At 40.7% G+C, this 18,326-nt stretch overlaps 1 protein-coding gene across 9 annotated transcripts in view; it reads right to left on the bottom strand.

Annotated features, from left to right (window-relative positions):
* The window catches only part of adgrb1a (adhesion G protein-coupled receptor B1a), a 585,075-nt gene that overhangs the window by 20,208 nt on the left and 546,541 nt on the right, over nucleotides 1-18,326 (bottom strand). For all 9 annotated transcript variants that reach the window (XM_043687845.1, XM_043687847.1, XM_043687850.1 and 6 more), the window contains 4 exons: nucleotides 11,303-11,398; nucleotides 7,536-7,575; nucleotides 3,880-3,963; nucleotides 2,263-2,906 (listed from right to left, as the gene is read on the bottom strand). In XM_043687845.1, coding sequence (XP_043543780.1) covers nucleotides 2,263-2,906; nucleotides 3,880-3,963; nucleotides 7,536-7,575; nucleotides 11,303-11,398 — 864 coding nt within the window. The remainder of the gene's footprint in view (nucleotides 1-2,262; nucleotides 2,907-3,879; nucleotides 3,964-7,535; nucleotides 7,576-11,302; nucleotides 11,399-18,326) is intronic.

Here is an 18,326-nt window from a genome sequence, read left to right as displayed (position 1 = left end):
ATTATGGAGTAATACGTAGGATCAGAACAGGTAAGGAGACAAGTTTTCTTCCCTGAAAATATTTCTGAATCAGAGAGGCTTTTAAGACAATACAGAAGTTTCATGATCACCATGAATGATACTACCTTTCATTTTTGCATATTCTGAATTTATTCAATTTGTTAAATTTCAACTCCTCAGTGGCAATGTTAAAATTTGAGCTTATGTCTCCAGATCATCAATAGTCCCCACTATGTAAGATTGAATAGTAAATCGCATATGATAATAACATGATCCCCATTTCATTTCAATAACATAGGAATGGGAAAAGCCTGCTGGAATTGTTCCTTGTTTGCAGAAAGCAACTTCTGATTTGTCATTCCACACTAAGTAATCTAATCTAAAAAAACCCTGTTTTTTGTAGAAACAAAAACAGTAGTTGCTGGAAAAGCTCAGCAGGTCTGGCAGTTAACATTTTGGATCCGGTGACCCTTCCTTCAAACTGCTTTTGAAGAGTCGATTTCACCAGGTGCTGCACTCTCTCAATTCTTCAACAGAAGTTACTGTGACAAGTAGCAAACGGTGAGTGTGGCTGATAGGAGAAGAGGAACACTGAAGGAAATTAGTTAATGAAAATGTCTGTTGCTTGCAAAGCTACTGTACTGATGTAAATTCATGTACAAACTTGTGATCCAGCTACAGAGTCAAATCTATAGTTTGCATATCATGTCCATAGTAAAATAAAAGCTTTCTGCTTTACAGGATGGCTCAACATGAGAAACAAAGGTACCGATACAAAATCGATGAAGAATTGACCGAAAAAAACAAAATTTGCTGAAATATGCTTCAACACAGATGCTAACAACCTGTGGTCAATGAAGGTGATCGAGGATAGCATCCAGTCAAAAACCAAGAGATTAAAAAGTGGTAAGAATTTTGGTAGACCACAGGATTGGGAACTTTATGATTTTAGGACTTTTTTCGGAATGGATTGAGTACAATACTAATAACAGGAGAAAATTGTGAAAATAAATCGGTAAGAAATTTACTTCAAAAATATTTCTAAAAGAAAATGAGTAAAAAAGGTAAATAAGGGCTACTTAAAAGATGAAGAACTGATAATGGGGAGCAGGGAAAGGGCAGATAATTCAAAACAATATTTTGCACTGGTCTTCCTGATGGAGGACATGATAAACAACCCAAAAGATAACATCTGCAAGGTACTAATGGGAGAAAAGATGGGACAACACTCTCTATCATAATGGACAAAGTAATTGCCAATTAATGTCAGTGTTCCATGGTGTATTTTCTAGGTCTTATCCAACTACAGTAAGTTGGAGAAGAAGCAAGTCATGCATTTCATTCATTCTCAACTCTTCCCTTGCCTGAAACAGGGTGACCCTTGGCTTAAACCATCACCAGTTGTCTTTTTCGTGCTGTCCAATGAATGAGTGGCCCTATGATCTGGTAAGACCTTGGCCACTTTACTTTTTACCTCCTGGGAAATGTAAATAATGTTTAATCCATCTGTATAAGTACAGTTCTATCAACAAGATTTTGTTACTGTCATCTGAGTAGTTTCAGAAAAGGAAAGATGGAAGATAAAGATGCTGTCATCACAGAAAACTGCTGAAGTGGCCCTAAGTGAGCGTAGACTATTCCTTGAGCAATTGGTTTGCTTTATGTGGGAGCAAGTTGGAGAAGAGATAAAAAGGTCTGATGCTGAAGAAGGGTTGATGACATTCTTCCCTTGAAAACTATTTATTTTTGCTCTGATTATTGTCTTTTCTCCTTCCACTTCTTATTAACTCCACCCTCCTGAAAGTGGTTGCCAGGTGAACAGGTTGCTGTTCACAATGATTTCATTTTGTGTTGCCTGGGACAACGCATAAACTCCATAAACTTGGCCTCAGTAACCTGTGTTTTACTCTCCACCTTGCAGAAGATAGGCTGACTTCTGCACATCTTCTCTCGCTAAGGCATAAGTGAAAATAGAACTGGCACTGTGAAGAAACTATGTGAGTAACACAATTACCTAACAATGGATTTCACAAGGCACTAGTTGGGTGAAGTCATTTTAATATTTAACACAGATCACTAGGAAGTCTCATTTGAAAAAAAAATTACAAAATATTTCTTAGGTAATTAATCTGAGTTTTCAAATTGCATGGTTCCTCTGACTTGATTGTGACTGCCAATTATACACTTAAATGGTAAAATGAAATCAGAAATTACTGAGAGAGAGAGAGAGAGAGAGAGAGGATTCCAATTTTATTTTCTTACCTCCAATGAGCTTGTGGATAATGTAGAAACTGTCTCACTTTTGGATACCATCCCTGAGTTCCCTGAATCACCTGTATCACAAAGGTTATTGGGGAGTTGTGTTTCATTTGCAGAACTCTGTATCTGGTGGCCAGGAGAAGCCCTTTCATTGCAAGCAATGTTAATGTGATCCATTGGTGAGTTTTTTGCACAAAACCCACTGTCTGCATTGAGATGAATGAGTCTAGTCTGGGGCAATTGACTAATGTTAATATTATATTTGCTTTCGTCTTTTGGTTTGGGCCTCAGGGTCGAGGTGTTGGTGGGCAAGATGACATAGTTAGCATCTATGACTTGTTCTTGTGCTCGTGCTAGTTCCGAGTCTAACTGCTTGAAAATGTCACCGTCGCATATATATACGGATTTCGGCTGCTCGCTCTTATTTATTTTCAAGGTGTGATCACTGAATTCGTTCATGTTTAATGAGCCTGGATAGTTCAGCGATCCCTGCAGATGCATCTTCGACACATTCGCCGGAAGACTTGAGAAACCGGACAACTTTTGATGGTTAAACTTCATTTTCATTTCTTCCTCGTGGACCATTGAGCGTTTTAGAGTTCCTGTCAGAGTTCCTGTTCTGACGGCGTTAATATCTTTATTTAAAACTGTAAGATCAAGAATAACCATGTTATATTTTGTGAAAAGGAAAAGAAAATTGCTGCACATCATTAGACGATTTATTTGGATAGCTCTGTGAGTGTGTAATAGCCAGCAACATGTTGCAAAATGCCACATGCACAGGAAATCACTAACAGGGCCACCAGATATTCGCAGCTGTTTAATGGAATCGCATTCAGGGCTCTATTTACATAAATGTGAATTTATTTGCTATATTCTCACTGGGTGACTGGGTTTGTTATCTTTGTGTTCACTGCAATAAAACACTAACATTATGGTAGTGAAGCTATTCAAATATAAGAATAGTTTTATTGCTATAATATTAACAATTAATAGTAAATTACTTTAACACAAGTTGAAATATTTATTTTATGTATAAACAGATTCAACAATTTATTTGGTCTTGTTCTATTTCCCTTAGTCTCACTCTTTCCTTCTATTTGAACATTGATTTTACATCTTCTTTATCCTGACAGAACATGAATAAGCAAGTTTATTGATAGGCATGTTCCCACTGTGCCCATATCTAAATATTCTCACAAAAATCTCTATTTTAACCCTAAGTAACACTGTGATGCTTGTTTTACACAAAATGTTACACCCACAGAGCTTTCTGCAAATTAATTATTAGAAAACACAAAACTTTTTAAAAAAATCTCCCCACTTAGCTTGCATCACTGTTCTCTCTCTGATATATTAAACTTTCCTTTCTGTGGCATCTATTTCAAAGAAAGAATTCTCTGAAATGTGATTTTTCATTTCAATTAAGTGCAATATTCAGGTGGTCTCAAGCTACTCTGTGATAATCCCCCAGTTTACATTAACGCTAAACTAATGATTTCACAGAGAGAGAGGACGTATAATTAGCTGGTGTCATTACATGACTGGGAGAAAGACATTGGTGTCGGTGCAGTGTAAGAGGGAGCTTTAATCAGTTATCTAGCCCATGCTATTCCTAACCTGGGAGTGCTTGATCCTGACACTGCTTTCTCAAAGTAGAAAAGTGTTCCACTCCCCAGCGCTGACATCCTTCACCTTGATAAACTAAAAAGAATATGAATTTAAATAAAAAATAACTAAAACTGTGTCTCAAGTAGTGTTGCAATACAATCCATTAGCACCCACACTCAGCTTCCCTCAAGGAGAAATATTAACTCTGAAATAAGCAGTTCAAAAGCACATAATTTCGATCAGAACAGCAAGTGAAATACTGACTGTATGTATTTCGAGGAAATTCAGAGGCAACTGATCAGATAAAGTCTTAATCTAAAGTCACTCCTGAGAGGGTTTTGGAAATTATATTTTACACCATAAACAAATAACACATAATATGTTTATTTCTGATACTTTACTGACTGTGAACAAACACACTCAGGAATCCATACACAGTGTCCAGTTGTGACATGAGCTCTTAATAAGGGTTCAGTTGCAACAACTGGACAAGTTTCTTAAAATAGTCAGTAAAGCACAGAAAATAAAGGTTTCCTCTGTGCTTCATTCACTCTATTGCAACATCAATGGAAACCCTGGCTGGAATTTTCCCATATTCAGTGCAAGTGTTCTGATGAGTGACAATCATGGCAGCCGGTCTTCCACAGTTCAAAGTGGCTTTTCTCACAATGTTCCACTTATTAAGTATACAACCAACCTGTTGGATAGCTTTATTGGTGAATCATGCAGGCAAAAAGGGGAAGCACTCATCACTGAGATCTTCAGTCTATCACATTCATGTTAATTAATCAAAATCAACCATCATCGAAAAGTGTGATGCTGGAAAAGCACAACAGACCAGCAGCATCAGAGAAGCGGGAGGATCGACGTTTCGGGCATAAGCCCTGCATCAGGAATCCTGCTCCTCGGGCGCTGCCTGACCTCTGTGCTTTTCCAGCACCACACTTTCTGACTCTCATCTCCAGCATCTGCAGTCCTCACTTTCTACTAGTCAAAATCAACACCTAACTATTCTAATTCCACTTTCCAGCCCTTGGACCATAGCCTTATGTGCTTGTGCTCACCAAAAACTTTCTTAAATGTTATGAGGTTTCGCTTTTTACCAGCCTGACATCAGTGAGTTCCAAATTCCCATCATCCTCAGGTGAACAAGTTTCTCTTTATATCTCCTCTCAGCCTTCTGCCCCTTACCTTAAATCTATGTTCCCTGGTTACTGATCCATCCATCAAGGGAAAAAGTTTCTTTCTTGTCAACCCTATCTACACACGGCATAATTTTATACATCCCAATCATGGCCCCTCTCAACCTCCTATGATCTAAGGAACACAGCCCAAGTTTGTCCAATCTACCCTGGGTTCCCTCCGGGTGCTCCGGTTTCCTCCCTTAGTCCAAAGATGTGTAAGTTAGGCTAAATAACCCATAGTGTCCAGAGGTGTACAGCCTTGGTGGATAGCTATTGGAAATGCACAGTTACGGGAATAGGGCAGAGAGGGTGTGTCTGGGCGGATGCTGTTCAGAGGGTTGGTATGGACTCAATGGGCCAAATGGCCTGCTTCTGCACTATGATTCTATTCTGATTCTCTGTTCATAGATGGCACTTCCAGCATGGATGATATTGGTTGCCTCTGAGCTGCCCCATTTCAGATGCTGTAAGCTCTCACACTGTTCTGTCTGATCATTATTACTGAATGCAAAGTCAAGATGAAAGGAACCTTTGCTCACTTTGCAGACAGGAAATCTGGGGAAATGCTCTAGGACAGGGTGTTGCCTGTACTTGATCTACAATCTCTGGACTTCAAGGTCATTTACCTTGAAGTGGTAAGAGCAGGCTGTGGTAGGAGCAGGCAGCTAACGGATAGTGGCCTATCACTTGGACTGGAATAGAGTTGCTCTTGATTGACTATTGTGGTATTCACAAATTGATCTCTCCCTATTAAGGTCAAGACACCTTTGACATTCATAGATGGCCATTTACTTGAAGCATATGCAGTGCATTTTCTGTGTGAACTATTGGCACATGCTGAAAATTGATATAGCATGATGCCACTCTTTTAACTATTCAGTGCTGCCCAGTATATATAACTGCCTGCCTCTCCTTTGAACTTAAGAGCAATGGAAGCCACAGACGCTGGCAGCCTGTAACTGGGCATGACGATCCTGTTCACTATGAAAACCAGGTGATGCACACAGAGACTTGGCAGTTTTGAAGTAAGTGCGTGAAGAAAGCAATGAGGCTGGCAGCCTAGAATTAAGTGAGTGAATGCCATGAAAACAAACTAAGAGCCATATGGTGCATCCTGTGTAGCGAAATGTCTGTTGGTGCACGCAAGACAATTTGGCAGAATAATGCAGGTTGGAGGCGTTTCTGAGCTACAAAGTGTTGAAGGCCTGAAGTGTTGTGTGAGATCATCTGAGTGCAGATGTAATAATGTGGTGATACTGGAGATTTGCTGATGGCAATTTAAATGGATGAAAGCCCAAGCAAGGTGGAGGCAATGGAGCATGCAGCACCACGGTACAATGCAGCATTTGCACCATGGACATGACAAGTACCCAGCAAGGTGCAGTCGCAAGATATACCTACTCTGAATTTGTGCCATCTAGGAGAGGAGATGTGGCATGTAAGTAAGGTATGTTGGAACTTAAATGAACTCCAAACGAAGATATGGTAACCACAGCCAAAGATGACTTCCTGAAGTCACCGGGCTTGAGGAGAAAATGACGCACACATTTTTGGCGATGTTGCGATTCTGAAATTTTCATTTGTTCTGTATTTTTGCAACGTTCTCACCTTTAGCTCGTGTCACACCAAGATGAGTGAGACAATTCCATTCACCCGTTCCCCTTCCCCCACAGTGGCCTTCTGTACACATAAAGCAGGGTTTCCGCTAAGGTTACAATAGTGGAGCAGGAGCTCAAAGGAAACTTAGCCCAAGACCATCAAGCAGAGTGTTAGCAATTCTTAAAATAAGACCAGCACAGCAGGATTATTAAAATAGGGGAAAAAACAGCATGAAGCATGTCCATTCCATTCACATTCCAAAAAAGCCAGCTTGGATATCAGATATGGTACCAGAATTAGCAACAGTGCTGCTGGTTTTGAGGGAATAGAGAAATCATTTAAGGTGGATGATTATCCATTGATCAGCTATTGATAATGTTTGGGGGGGTCATCAGGTCAGAATAAGATTGCGCTCAGATGATTAGAATTTGCCACAATTGGCAGAACGCCCAGCCAATGATTACCAATATTAAAATGTCTGGACATCCAAAACTAAAACCGAAAATGATGGAAACATTGAGCCAGTCTGGCAGTAATTGCAGAAGGGGCAACAGAGCCAATGTTTCAGGTTGACAGTCTTTCATTTGATGGCCTTTTAACGGCATTTGACAAAAAGGCCACTGATTTGTAATATTAGCTGTGTTACCCTCTCCACTAATGCTAGCAGACTTGCCATTCATTTCCAGCCTTTTCTGTTTGTTTTATTACAGTCAATGATCACTGCTGTGAGGACGCACACAACAATATTGATTACTCAGCCAAAGGAGAAGAGGGCACCTGTAGAATGAACCACAGCATGGAATCTTTTGGAGGAGAGCGGAGTAAATAAAATTCCATTTGAACACGTTTGTAAATCTTAGACAAAATTATTTCGTCACTTACCTGATCTACATGCCATATCTACATCCTTTTCAAAGTCAGTCTATAAAAGTTAGGGAAAAACAGTTTAGAAGTGAGGTTAAATATTGCTGCTGGGTGTGTTTTCTTTCCCCCTGACATTTAATGCTCCTCGCCTGCTTCAATAATCAGTACTCACTCAATTAGTGCTCAGAGACGATTGTGACAAACACTGACTGTAAAGTGCACCATGCTGGTAATGCATGGTTCTCTGGCCACAGAACTAACTTTTCAATGGAACTGGAATCATCTCAATGCCAATCTCAAGGCGTTGGGCCAGAAAGGTGTAAACTGCTCAGAAGAATCCAATAGAAAGTAAATTTGGCATGGCAAGTCTCTGTTTGTAAGCCTCATTTGATAGGGGCACAAATCAGAGCACAGGCCACAACTAAAATACTGGAAAATGGGAAGCACTGTTACTGGTGCATAGTGACCTCGTGCCCAATTCTCCAGTCCACGTTCCCAAGTGAGATGTGGCACCAGTGACCTTGTATCACATAATTTACCCTTCTATCCACTGGAATTCAAAGACAAATCATTACTTCTTTAACATTTTTATCTTCACTATATCTTCATAAAAATAAGACAGGAATAAAGTCAACTTGTTATAACCCCATTTCCATTTCTAAATAATGCAAAACAGCTTCCAAGAAAAAGAAGTAAAAAAAAAAGATGGAATTATACAGGTTGAGCACAATGCAAGCCTCTCTACAAATGCACTAAGACCACAGCAACATTTCAGGTTTGGAGCGATTCAATGGTTACGTCAGCCTTATCTTACTTCATGCACTCCACTTTCTTTGATGACTGCAGGGGATAGCTCTTCTGAATTTCCCTCACTTTCTGATCTGAATGATGAGCAAGTATTCTATACTGGATGTGTCTCATTTGGTATCATGATCTTCTGTTTGATGGTGATGGACCAAGTTCCTGCAGCTCCTAGTTTCTCATTTCAACAAGATTGGTTGTGGAAAAAAAATATAGTTTAATGATCATACCAACTCACTCATATAGTCATAGAGATGTCCAGCACAGAAACAGACCCTTCGGTCCAACTCGTCCATGCCGACCAGATATCCCAACCCAATCTAGTCCCACCTGCCAGCACCCGGCCCCTATCTCTCCTACCTATTCATATAATCATCCAGATGCCTTTTAAATGTAGCAATTGTACTAGCCTCCACTTCCTCTGGCAGCCCATTCCACACACGCACAACCCTCTGTGTGAAAAAGTTGCCCCTTAGGTCTCTTTTATATCTTTCCCTTCTCACTCTAAACCTATGCCCTCTAGTTCTGGACTCCCCCACCCAGAGGAAATACTTTGTCTATTTACCCTATCCATTGCCGTCATGATTTTATAAACCTCTATAAGGTCACCCCTCAACCTCTGATGCTCCAGGGAAAACAGCCCCAGCCTGTTCAGCCTCTCCCTATAGCTCAAATCCTCCAACCCTGGCAACATCTTTGTAAATCTTTTCTGAACCCTTTCAAATTTCACAACTTGAAGAAAACCAGAATTCGTGGAGATGTCTTTGCGAAATGGTATGATATCATCGCCTGCCACTCTTCCAATTCACACGGAGGAGTTTACTGGACTGTGGCTAGTTTCCTCTTCTCTATAAGATTACAATTCTAAGGTCATAAGGGGCTGCATTTTTTCTTAATGTCCAATGACCAAAGCAAACGTGAAGGAACATGTACCTCCTCTTCAAAGAATTCACGAAATGTTTTCCTCAGTATTCAATCAATCAGTCGATTTTCAATTATGGCTCATTGACTGATAAAGCTTACTAACCAGCTAACTACAACAGCAGCAAGAGGTACCTTGTAACTCTGTGGCCATGGAGTTAAAATTTAATGCATGGTTAGCACTGCTGCCTCACAGCGCCAGAGACCCGGGTTCAATTCCCACCTCAGGCAACTGTGTGTGTGGAGTTTGCACATTCTCCCTGTGTCTGCATGGGTTTCCTCCCACAGTCCAAAAATGTGCAGATTAGGTCCACACCGACCCTCCCAAGAGCAACCCACCCAGACCCATTCCCCTTCATCTAACACTACGGCCATGCTAAATTGCCCGTAGTGTTAGATGAAGGGGAATGGATCTGGGTGGGTTGCTCTTCGGAGGGTCGGTGTGGACTTGTTGGGTCAAAGGGCCTGTTTCCACACTGTAAGTAATCTAATCTAATCTAGTCTGCAGTATTAATAAGACTATCTGTTGCAAAACTGAAGCCTCAAGTTTTGGTCAGTGTGGCTGTTTAGCTAAGCAAGCTAAGTGACAGTGATGTACGTTGTAAAGTGATCATGAAGTGCAGAGATTCCAGGGCTTAGCCTTATTGAGGGGCCTCCTGGCTCCTTGAAGCCTATTCTGTCCTTTCAGTTGGATTATTGATTTACAAGGGAGTCAAAGTTTACACGGGACAGGCAGGAAAATGGAGTCAAGGCCACACTCAGATCAGCAATGGTCTCACTGAACGACAGGGCTGGCTCATTCTCCTGCCCCCATTTGTTATTCTATGATCAATACTGCCCATTAACTTTTTGTACGTTATTAAAAAAATACAGTTTGAATTACCATTTCATCAAAAAACTAAAAAGGGCTCTAAAGGGACTTACTTATTTGTAAGTTTAATTTTTCCCAACATCGCTACCATAAGAGTATATTACAGCATTGGAAAAAAGCATCAGAGAATCTTGTGAATATTTTTGCTGATTATTTGAAAAAGTAAAATCTTAAGTATGTTTTGCAATTGTGTCAAACATCTGAAACTAATAATTAATTTGTGGGAAGCCATTCCTTATCACTGCACTTCTGCAGTCTCCATACCTTTTACCTCAATGCTGAAACAGGCCATTCAGCCCAACATTGAGCTGCTTCCTAAAACTAGATTAGGAGAGATATATCTCTTTGATTTTTGATGAAAAGGTTGTTCAGATTGGGACAGATTTTATATACAATAAAATCTAGCCCTGGATTCTTGCTTGTCCCTTCATTTTGTGAGTTCATCCACAATGTGAGGGCAGAGTCCTTGTGTATATTTAACACTAAGACGGATAGATTCTTGATCAGTAGGGGAATCAGGTATTTCGGAATATTGAATTGGCCATAATCCTACTGAATGGGGGAGCGGGCTTGAGGGGCAAAATCTTTTATTCCTCCTTTTATTTCTTGTGTTCTTTGGTCTTATGAACTGTAGGTCCTCACAGAAACTCACCAGAATAAGAATTACCATCTTGTGAAGATGAAACGACAAGAAAGAAAACAAAATATTCTTCTGTTTGAGTAGCCTTATTCCTTCAGTGTTGATACTGAGAAAACATTAATAGTTCAGGAATCCACTGGCGCAGAGTTGCCCATAGATACAAAGATTTCTGTAGTAACATCTCTAGCTACAAACTAACTGTAAAATCGTTACGGTTTTACAGTAAACCCTTATGTAATGCCATATCTACTGAACTGACACAATGAAGAATGTTAATTTCCAAAAATGCAGGCACAAAAAAGGGTAGGCAGAAATATAGATTTGTGGTTCCAATGGAGTCTATCCCAACAAACTACATTGCAATTAGGTGACAGAATTATCAATACTGTCTATCCACTGACAACCATGTTATGCCCTGGGAGAAGCATGAAAACCAGTTTGAAAGAATTCTCAGCCAATATAGCAGCACGTAAAAGTATTGCTCAAAAGCAAACACTCAAGAAAGGTAAGTATTCAACGCGAGGACAGTATTTTTTACATAGAAGACCATACCATTAATTGCGCATGTCCATTCTGAAATGATCCCCCCGAGTCTCCGTTTCCCTCCTCTTGCCGGTCTACAACTCTACACTTCACCGCATCCTGAACCTGTGAAGTGAGACAAGAATTTTTGGTTAAACTAAAGTATTGATGATTGATTAAAAGGAGAATATAAATATAGAATCAAGTAGGAAGAGTTCGAGACCGTTGGGAAAAAGCTGATCTTTAATGAACAGCCCGGTTCAAGTACTTGTGAGGTGTGAAAAAGGAGTAGAGGCCTTTCAAGGTGAAGTTATAACATCAGTGTTCACGTCTTGATAAACATTAAATAATTTATTATATGAAAATGAATTAAATGTTGGTCATTTCTGTTATATAATTTAACTGAAAGCACTACAGATATTTCAAAAGAAATTCGCTTCACAGAATTACTGAAGCCAAAAATGTGAACTGGTTTCAATAGACCTAGATTTAGGTACATTAATTACCCTAATTATCAAAAGACCAATTTCCATACAATCTCGTGATGGAGTGGTAATGCCCTTATATCTGAGCCAGAAGGTATTAGTTTAAGCTCAACTTCAGAATGTCTTGTGGAAGAATGTCTTCACTCAGAGTTTAGAATCTGTGGAATTCTCTCCCACAGAACGTTGTTGCGGGCAATTTGTTAGATATTTTCAAAAGCGAGCTGGACATGACCCTTGCAGCTAAAGGAATCAAAGAATACAGACAGAAAGCAGGAGTGGGATACTGCAATCTTATGATCAGCCATGATCATACTGAATGGTGGTGTAGGCTTGAAGGGCTGGATTTTCTCTGTCTATGCGATGGCCATGGAGCTGTGTCTTAACATGTCCTAACAGACTGATTTAAAAATAAATCAAGAGGAGACAGAAATTCCCCTCATGGCTGGTTCAAACATTTAGTGGGTGAATATCTGTGGCAGGTCTTTTAAGAGCATGGAATTTCCAGCCCTGTAACTGAAATAAGCCTCCAGTGAATTTAGCCCTGCTCCTGATAGTTGCCCTACAGCCAATTATTGCTCTGTGGAATGTTAATTGGGTGGAGGCTGGATCTCTTATTGGCCTGGAGTCCTCCAATCACAGCAGAGACACTTAGGTGGAAAGGTCATTGCTGGTTAAAAAAAATAAAAAAAGAAAAAGAAAAAATAGGAATGTCAGAGGTTCTGTTCACTCTGAGAGCTGGCTCTTGAGGGAGCTGGACCAGTGTTGAAGGACTCTCCTCTTGACTGTTTCAAGAGAAGGGGGACTGATTAAAAAAAAGAAAAAAAAGAAAGGTCACTGCTGGGGTGACAGTCAGTCCCAGCGAAAAAGAGCCATGATCCTGTTAGTAGGTGAGTGTTGGTGTCCATTTGGTGGGACCAGAAGAGAAGGTGCAGGGATTTCTGAGAAAATGGGGCTGTGTTATTAGGGCCAGGAGGGGATGAGAAAGTGATGATAAGTGGGAGGAGCTGGATATCAGAGGTTGGGATGGGAAGGAAGAACAGAAAAGGAGACTGTCATCAGGCAGGCCCATTCCCCAGATAATCACCCAGACTTCCACACCTTGCTCTCCCCTACCAACTCCTGCTAGCTTGGAAATTGAGGACAGACAGGAAGCAGTCACCTAAGGGTCTCAATTATGGCTGCCCTAGGTCTTACCCATTGCCCCAAACATAATGTAGGATTATATTGTATTTAGGAGCAGTTAGGAAACAAAAGACACCAGTTGAAATTTATGGGCTTTCTACCTGCAAACCTACCAGAAGGATAACAGTGACATTTTGCCCAGGAAGGAGGAAAAAGGATTGTCAATAAATTTGGACATAATTATTTTATTTCTTAAAGCTTTGTTAGTGGCAATGAAAACAAGATTCTACCATTATTATCAAAGTATAATGTGATCTTTTTGACACATCTGAGTTTGTTGCCATCAATTTCTGTCCATTGTTATAGTAAAGTAGTAGTTTGTTAATAAATTTGTCCCAGTTACAATTTGTTGACTGCAGCAAGTATTATTGATGTAGTTTTAACAAAAGTATATTGGCTTTGTTAACCCCTTTAAACAAAAGCTGTACTATTCATTCTAAGGCCTTGAAATTATGAGACCCATGATCTGTCAACAGAAGCATGAGAAAGCAAGACAATGTCAGATACAGGCACCCATCCCTCATTCCGAGGTCAGAAAGTTTCAAGCTTGTTAGACAGGCCAGAGGCCTACACAATAAAATAGTAAGGTGCATGATGATAGGGATGATGGTGTCTCCAGTACAGGCAGAATTGCTCCATTTAATGTATGGCTGCTCTTAAAAGCAGTTCCAGCTTGCAAATTCAAACCTCGGATCAAAAAGGCATTGAGAAGGGAACCTGAAATTTTTCAAAGAATTATGACAATTTTACTGTGACTGAAGATTGCAGTGTCAATACAGCAGTCAGGATTATGTGGAAAGAATTTTAACATTACACCTTAATAATGGGTCAATGTTTGGAAACATAATGCAATGGATTTATTGTAAGATGCAGTGAAAATCTTGAATTCACTCCCCAACAATGCGGGAGTGACCAATGACCTGAAACTGACCAACCATGTGGCTATAACGGGCTGAGAATTTTGTGGCACATAACTCATCTCCTGATTCCTGAAAACCTGCCTAGCACCTTTCTGGTAGAAGGCAGGAGTGAGATGGAATACTCCCCATTAGCCTGGATGAGTGCAGCTCCAGCAACTCAAGAACCCATCCAAGACAGAGGAATCTGATAAACTTGCACCCTTTCAAACACCTATAGCATTTGTTCTCTTCAGCACCAATGCACAGTGCAACTGTATTTATCTTCAACAAGATGCACTACAACAACTCACGAAGTCTGAGACAGCACCTTTCACATCTGTAACCTCTACCACCTAAAAGACAGGGGCGATAGGTACATGGAACACTATAACCTGCAAGATTCCCCCCTCCACGCCCCAACAAGTCGCAAACCATACCAACCTGAACAATGTCACCGTTCCTTCACTGTCATTGGGTCAAAACTATGGAATGCTCTTCCTAACAGCATTATGGGCTTACATGCATCCTAAGCACTGCAACAGATCAAGACATCAGTTCACCTCACCATCTTGAGGGCAATTAAGAATGGGCAATAAATACTGGCCCAGTCAACAATGCCTACATCAAATGAATGATATTTTTAAAAAGGCTGTAGTTGCTGGGTCAATGGAAATTCTGAAGACATTAAAAAAACTTTGATTCTATGAAGGTAGTTAAATCAATTTGAGATTTTGATGGGCCATGATCTAAAGGATAGGCAGATGGACTTAAGGGACTGAATGGCTTTCTCTTGTTCTAAGAATTTCTGAATCCATCATATACCTGGTCTCCTTTGCTAGGAGGGGAGGTTCTTAAAATCCTTACACTTCTTGTGGAATTCAGATCTGAAGTTAAAACCGATGTAATACCTGCAGTGACTCTTAGGGTAGAATGTAAAGGGAAAAAAAGAGGGCCCATGAAAGAGATACACTCTTTTATCAATCAAAGCCTAAGCAGGCTAACCTGCTAGTCTTCCCACTTGCTGTTGCTGTCTTCCTCCTTCTGAGAGTCAAAATCTCTGGTCTGGGTGGAAAATGGTCCTTAACTGTCCATTAATTCAGCAACTTGCCCAGAGAATTGTATGAGTCCGCTGTCTCCAAGCTCACCCTAAGGTGACTATATGATTTTACTCTCAATCCCTAAAACTCATTTATCCTGAATTGAATCCATTGAGTTTATGTCTGAACATATGTCTGTTTGGTTTTGAAACAGTTACAAGATTTGAATTCTCCCCAAAAGGAACAGAAGGATTGTAATGCTTGATTAACCCACTCCTCAAAGCAATGCGGGCAGTACACCAATCTGGGCACAGGAAATGAGTCTGATCTGGGAAATAGAAAAGAAGTGCACAACACAGAAGAGTGTGGGATGTAATAGTTTCTGAGGCCGTCCTGAGGGTCTTGGAGGTGGAGTTGGAAATTGGGAATGATGTGTTGCATCAGAGACCCTCAATCCAAAAGGAAGTGGACATGGGCAGTCATGGAGGTCACAGTCACAATCTCGCCCCAGGGATCCGAATGGAATGTTACATAGTCTCAAAATAAGGGGGAGCAGATTCAGGACTGTGTTGAGGAAGAATGTCTTCACCCAAAACCTTTATGAACCTGTGGAATTCCCTATCCAGTGAAGCAGTTGAGACGTCGTTGAATGTTCTTAAGGCAAAGTTAGATAGATCTTTGAAAAGTAAACAAATTAAGAGCTTTAGTGAGCAGGTAAGAAAGTGGAGCTGAATCCATGAAAAGATCAGCCATGATCTTATTGAATGGCGGAGCAGGTTCAAGGGGCTAGATGGCCTATCCTGCTCCTCTTTCTTATGTTCTTACAGAAGGTTATTAACTCAACATACATCTTTAGATGCTACCTCCCACCAATTACTCAATTCATCAAACTGCCACTTCTCACACGCCAACAAGCTTTGCAAATTAACACTCGCATCTAATATTCAAATGCATCACCTCGGTCTTCTATGTTTACCACGGCTGCAAACTTCACACTCAAATCCCACAGCTTGATTACATTGCCAGCTATTCAACTTTGCCAGGGCCGTCATCCAAACAGATCGCACTGCTTCACATCCCATTCTTTTGAGGAACAAAATGAGATACAACGAAAGGCAGCAGCACTAACCTGGTGAGGGACAGGCACGGCTCCATGCCCAAACCCCCAAGAAAGGAGATGGTGCTGGCCATTATTGGGATGTTGAAGCTTGGTCGAGTGCTGGGATTTCAACTATCAAAGATGATCATATTCCTAATACCTACGCCTCCCTCTCACAATTCATCACCTCCCTCATTCCTCACCCTGTTCTGTTTTAAAAGCTGCAGATAAAATAAGTGTGCATATCCTATTTCCCTGAACATCCATCCCCACCACAACCCCACCTTCATGATATTTTCCAGGAACCCAAGCGGGCAGTGAAGTAACAGGAATATGACTGTAATGATGAAGATCATTACTTTTCTTCCATCGCGTTCACAATTATCAGCTCGAAGACTGACACTCTGCATATCTTCAATGATGAATTTCCATAAGATATAGGTCAGAAAGCCAGGATGTACATGATGAGATATAGGTCAGAGAGCCAGGATGGAGCAAAGGACTGAAATGAACCTCAACAGGGCAGCCGATGATGAATATTGGTGGATATTGTTCCAAAAACGAGTCAGAACCCTGAAATATTAGGCATTTTGAGCCCTTAGTTCCAAAATGCGTTTTTATTTCATTTGGCTGATCCAACTATACATTAAATGGCTTCATGGAGAGAGACAGAGTCATAGAATGAATGTATGCAGAGGGACCTTCAAAAAACCTCCAAATGGGGAGAAAGAGGCAAGTCTTAACAGACTGGACTGTCATCTCTGAAACCAATAATGAAGGGCTGATGACACCTATTGCACTCTACTCAATTTCAACTCTACTGGAGTGTGCTGTGAAGGTCTCAGCATGAGAACTATCTCACAGTTACCCTGCATTGCATGTGAAGACATTCAAATATTCTGGATGATAGAAGTCGGCTAGCTAGCAAGCATCCGAGCAAAAACAAAGGACTCTGTCTCTCACCCTGAATACTGGAATTCAATCATGGTCAAAAGGTATCAGAACTACAGAATCTCATCCAAACTCCAGAACTAAAGGTAATTAATCTAACATTTTGAAGTTCAACAGTCAATGTTACTAGGAACCTGTACTGCCACAGTCACATTCTTCAACTATCAGATCTTCACAAATAATTCAGAGATTGATCTGTACATCTTTCCTTCTTCACTTATATCCTTTGGACTTGCCTTTTATTTCTAACCAGTGTGTATTGCATTGCAAATTCTCTCATTTTAGTAATTAATAAATTCCATGTTTGTTAACTGAAAAAAAGACTGCTTGATTTTGCTCTTTTTCTCATTCATTCTGGGAAAAAGGTATCCATAGGAGCAGGGATCCTATTTAATTAACCTTGTTTCAACCAACCAAGGGGGTTTGTGAATAAAGAATGGGAGCCAGTTCGTCATTTCTTCTCCAGGAGCTTAACATTTTGCCGTATCCTGCCTGGAACTGAAATGAATTAGGAACATGAGCCAGGGTCTGCTTGTAACAGTTTGCACAATAAAATGCTTTGTGTGCTGGGGAGCTTGTGGTCAATATCAAACATTATGGAGAAACACCAACATGGCTTAAGAATTTCGAGGACCTCGTCCTTTTCATGGTACAAATGGTGGCAAACTGTGCTGCAGTGGAAGTTCAGGAAGTTCAGTGCAAGTCCACAACCATGACGGTGTCAATGTTCAAAGAGGCTTGACGGATGTCAATACTGTCCAGTAGGTGAAAGTGAGGACTGCAGATGCTGGAGATTAGAGTCAAGATTAAAGTGGTGCTGGAAAAGCACAGCAGGTCAGGCAGCATCCCAGGAGCAGAAAAATTGACATTTCGGGCAGGAGCCCTTCATCAGGAAGGATGAGGGAGAACTGGGCTGTCATCAAGAGGCCATATTTTAAGGGTTCAGGAGGCAACTCTCTTATCTAAACCTCAGTAATGAGCAACATACACTGCCCAGTAGTCTGTCCTCCTGAGACACCGCTCTGGGCACGTGTCAGTTGTTCCATGGAGCATTAAGCTGATGTCCACTCTCAAGCTGACAACTTTCATCCTCCCACCACTGCCCTTGTTGTAGCTCATCAGCCAGCTAGCCCAAACCACTACTGCCCACACAAAGATGGCTCAGTGAGTGACTGTGCTTTGTAAGACCTGGGGTGCTTTTGTTGTTTTTTATGGACACCTGTACTTAGTTCCCTCAAAACACCTGCATTAAAAATTGCCCAATTTCTCAAAGTTCATCTGCTCCATTCCAAAAGGAAATCCAGTACCCTAATGAGTGACCACATTCAGCACACCATGCAAGTCAATGTCTGGTATCCTGGTCACATTCATAATGTCTTCGCTCCGGGGCATTTAAAAGAG

Source organism: Chiloscyllium plagiosum, chromosome 4 (assembly GCF_004010195.1).
Source record: "Chiloscyllium plagiosum isolate BGI_BamShark_2017 chromosome 4, ASM401019v2, whole genome shotgun sequence".
Taxonomy (NCBI): domain Eukaryota; kingdom Metazoa; phylum Chordata; class Chondrichthyes; order Orectolobiformes; family Hemiscylliidae; genus Chiloscyllium; species Chiloscyllium plagiosum.
The sequence above is the reverse complement of the archived record's forward strand: the minus strand, read 5'-3'. Positions and strand labels throughout refer to the sequence as shown.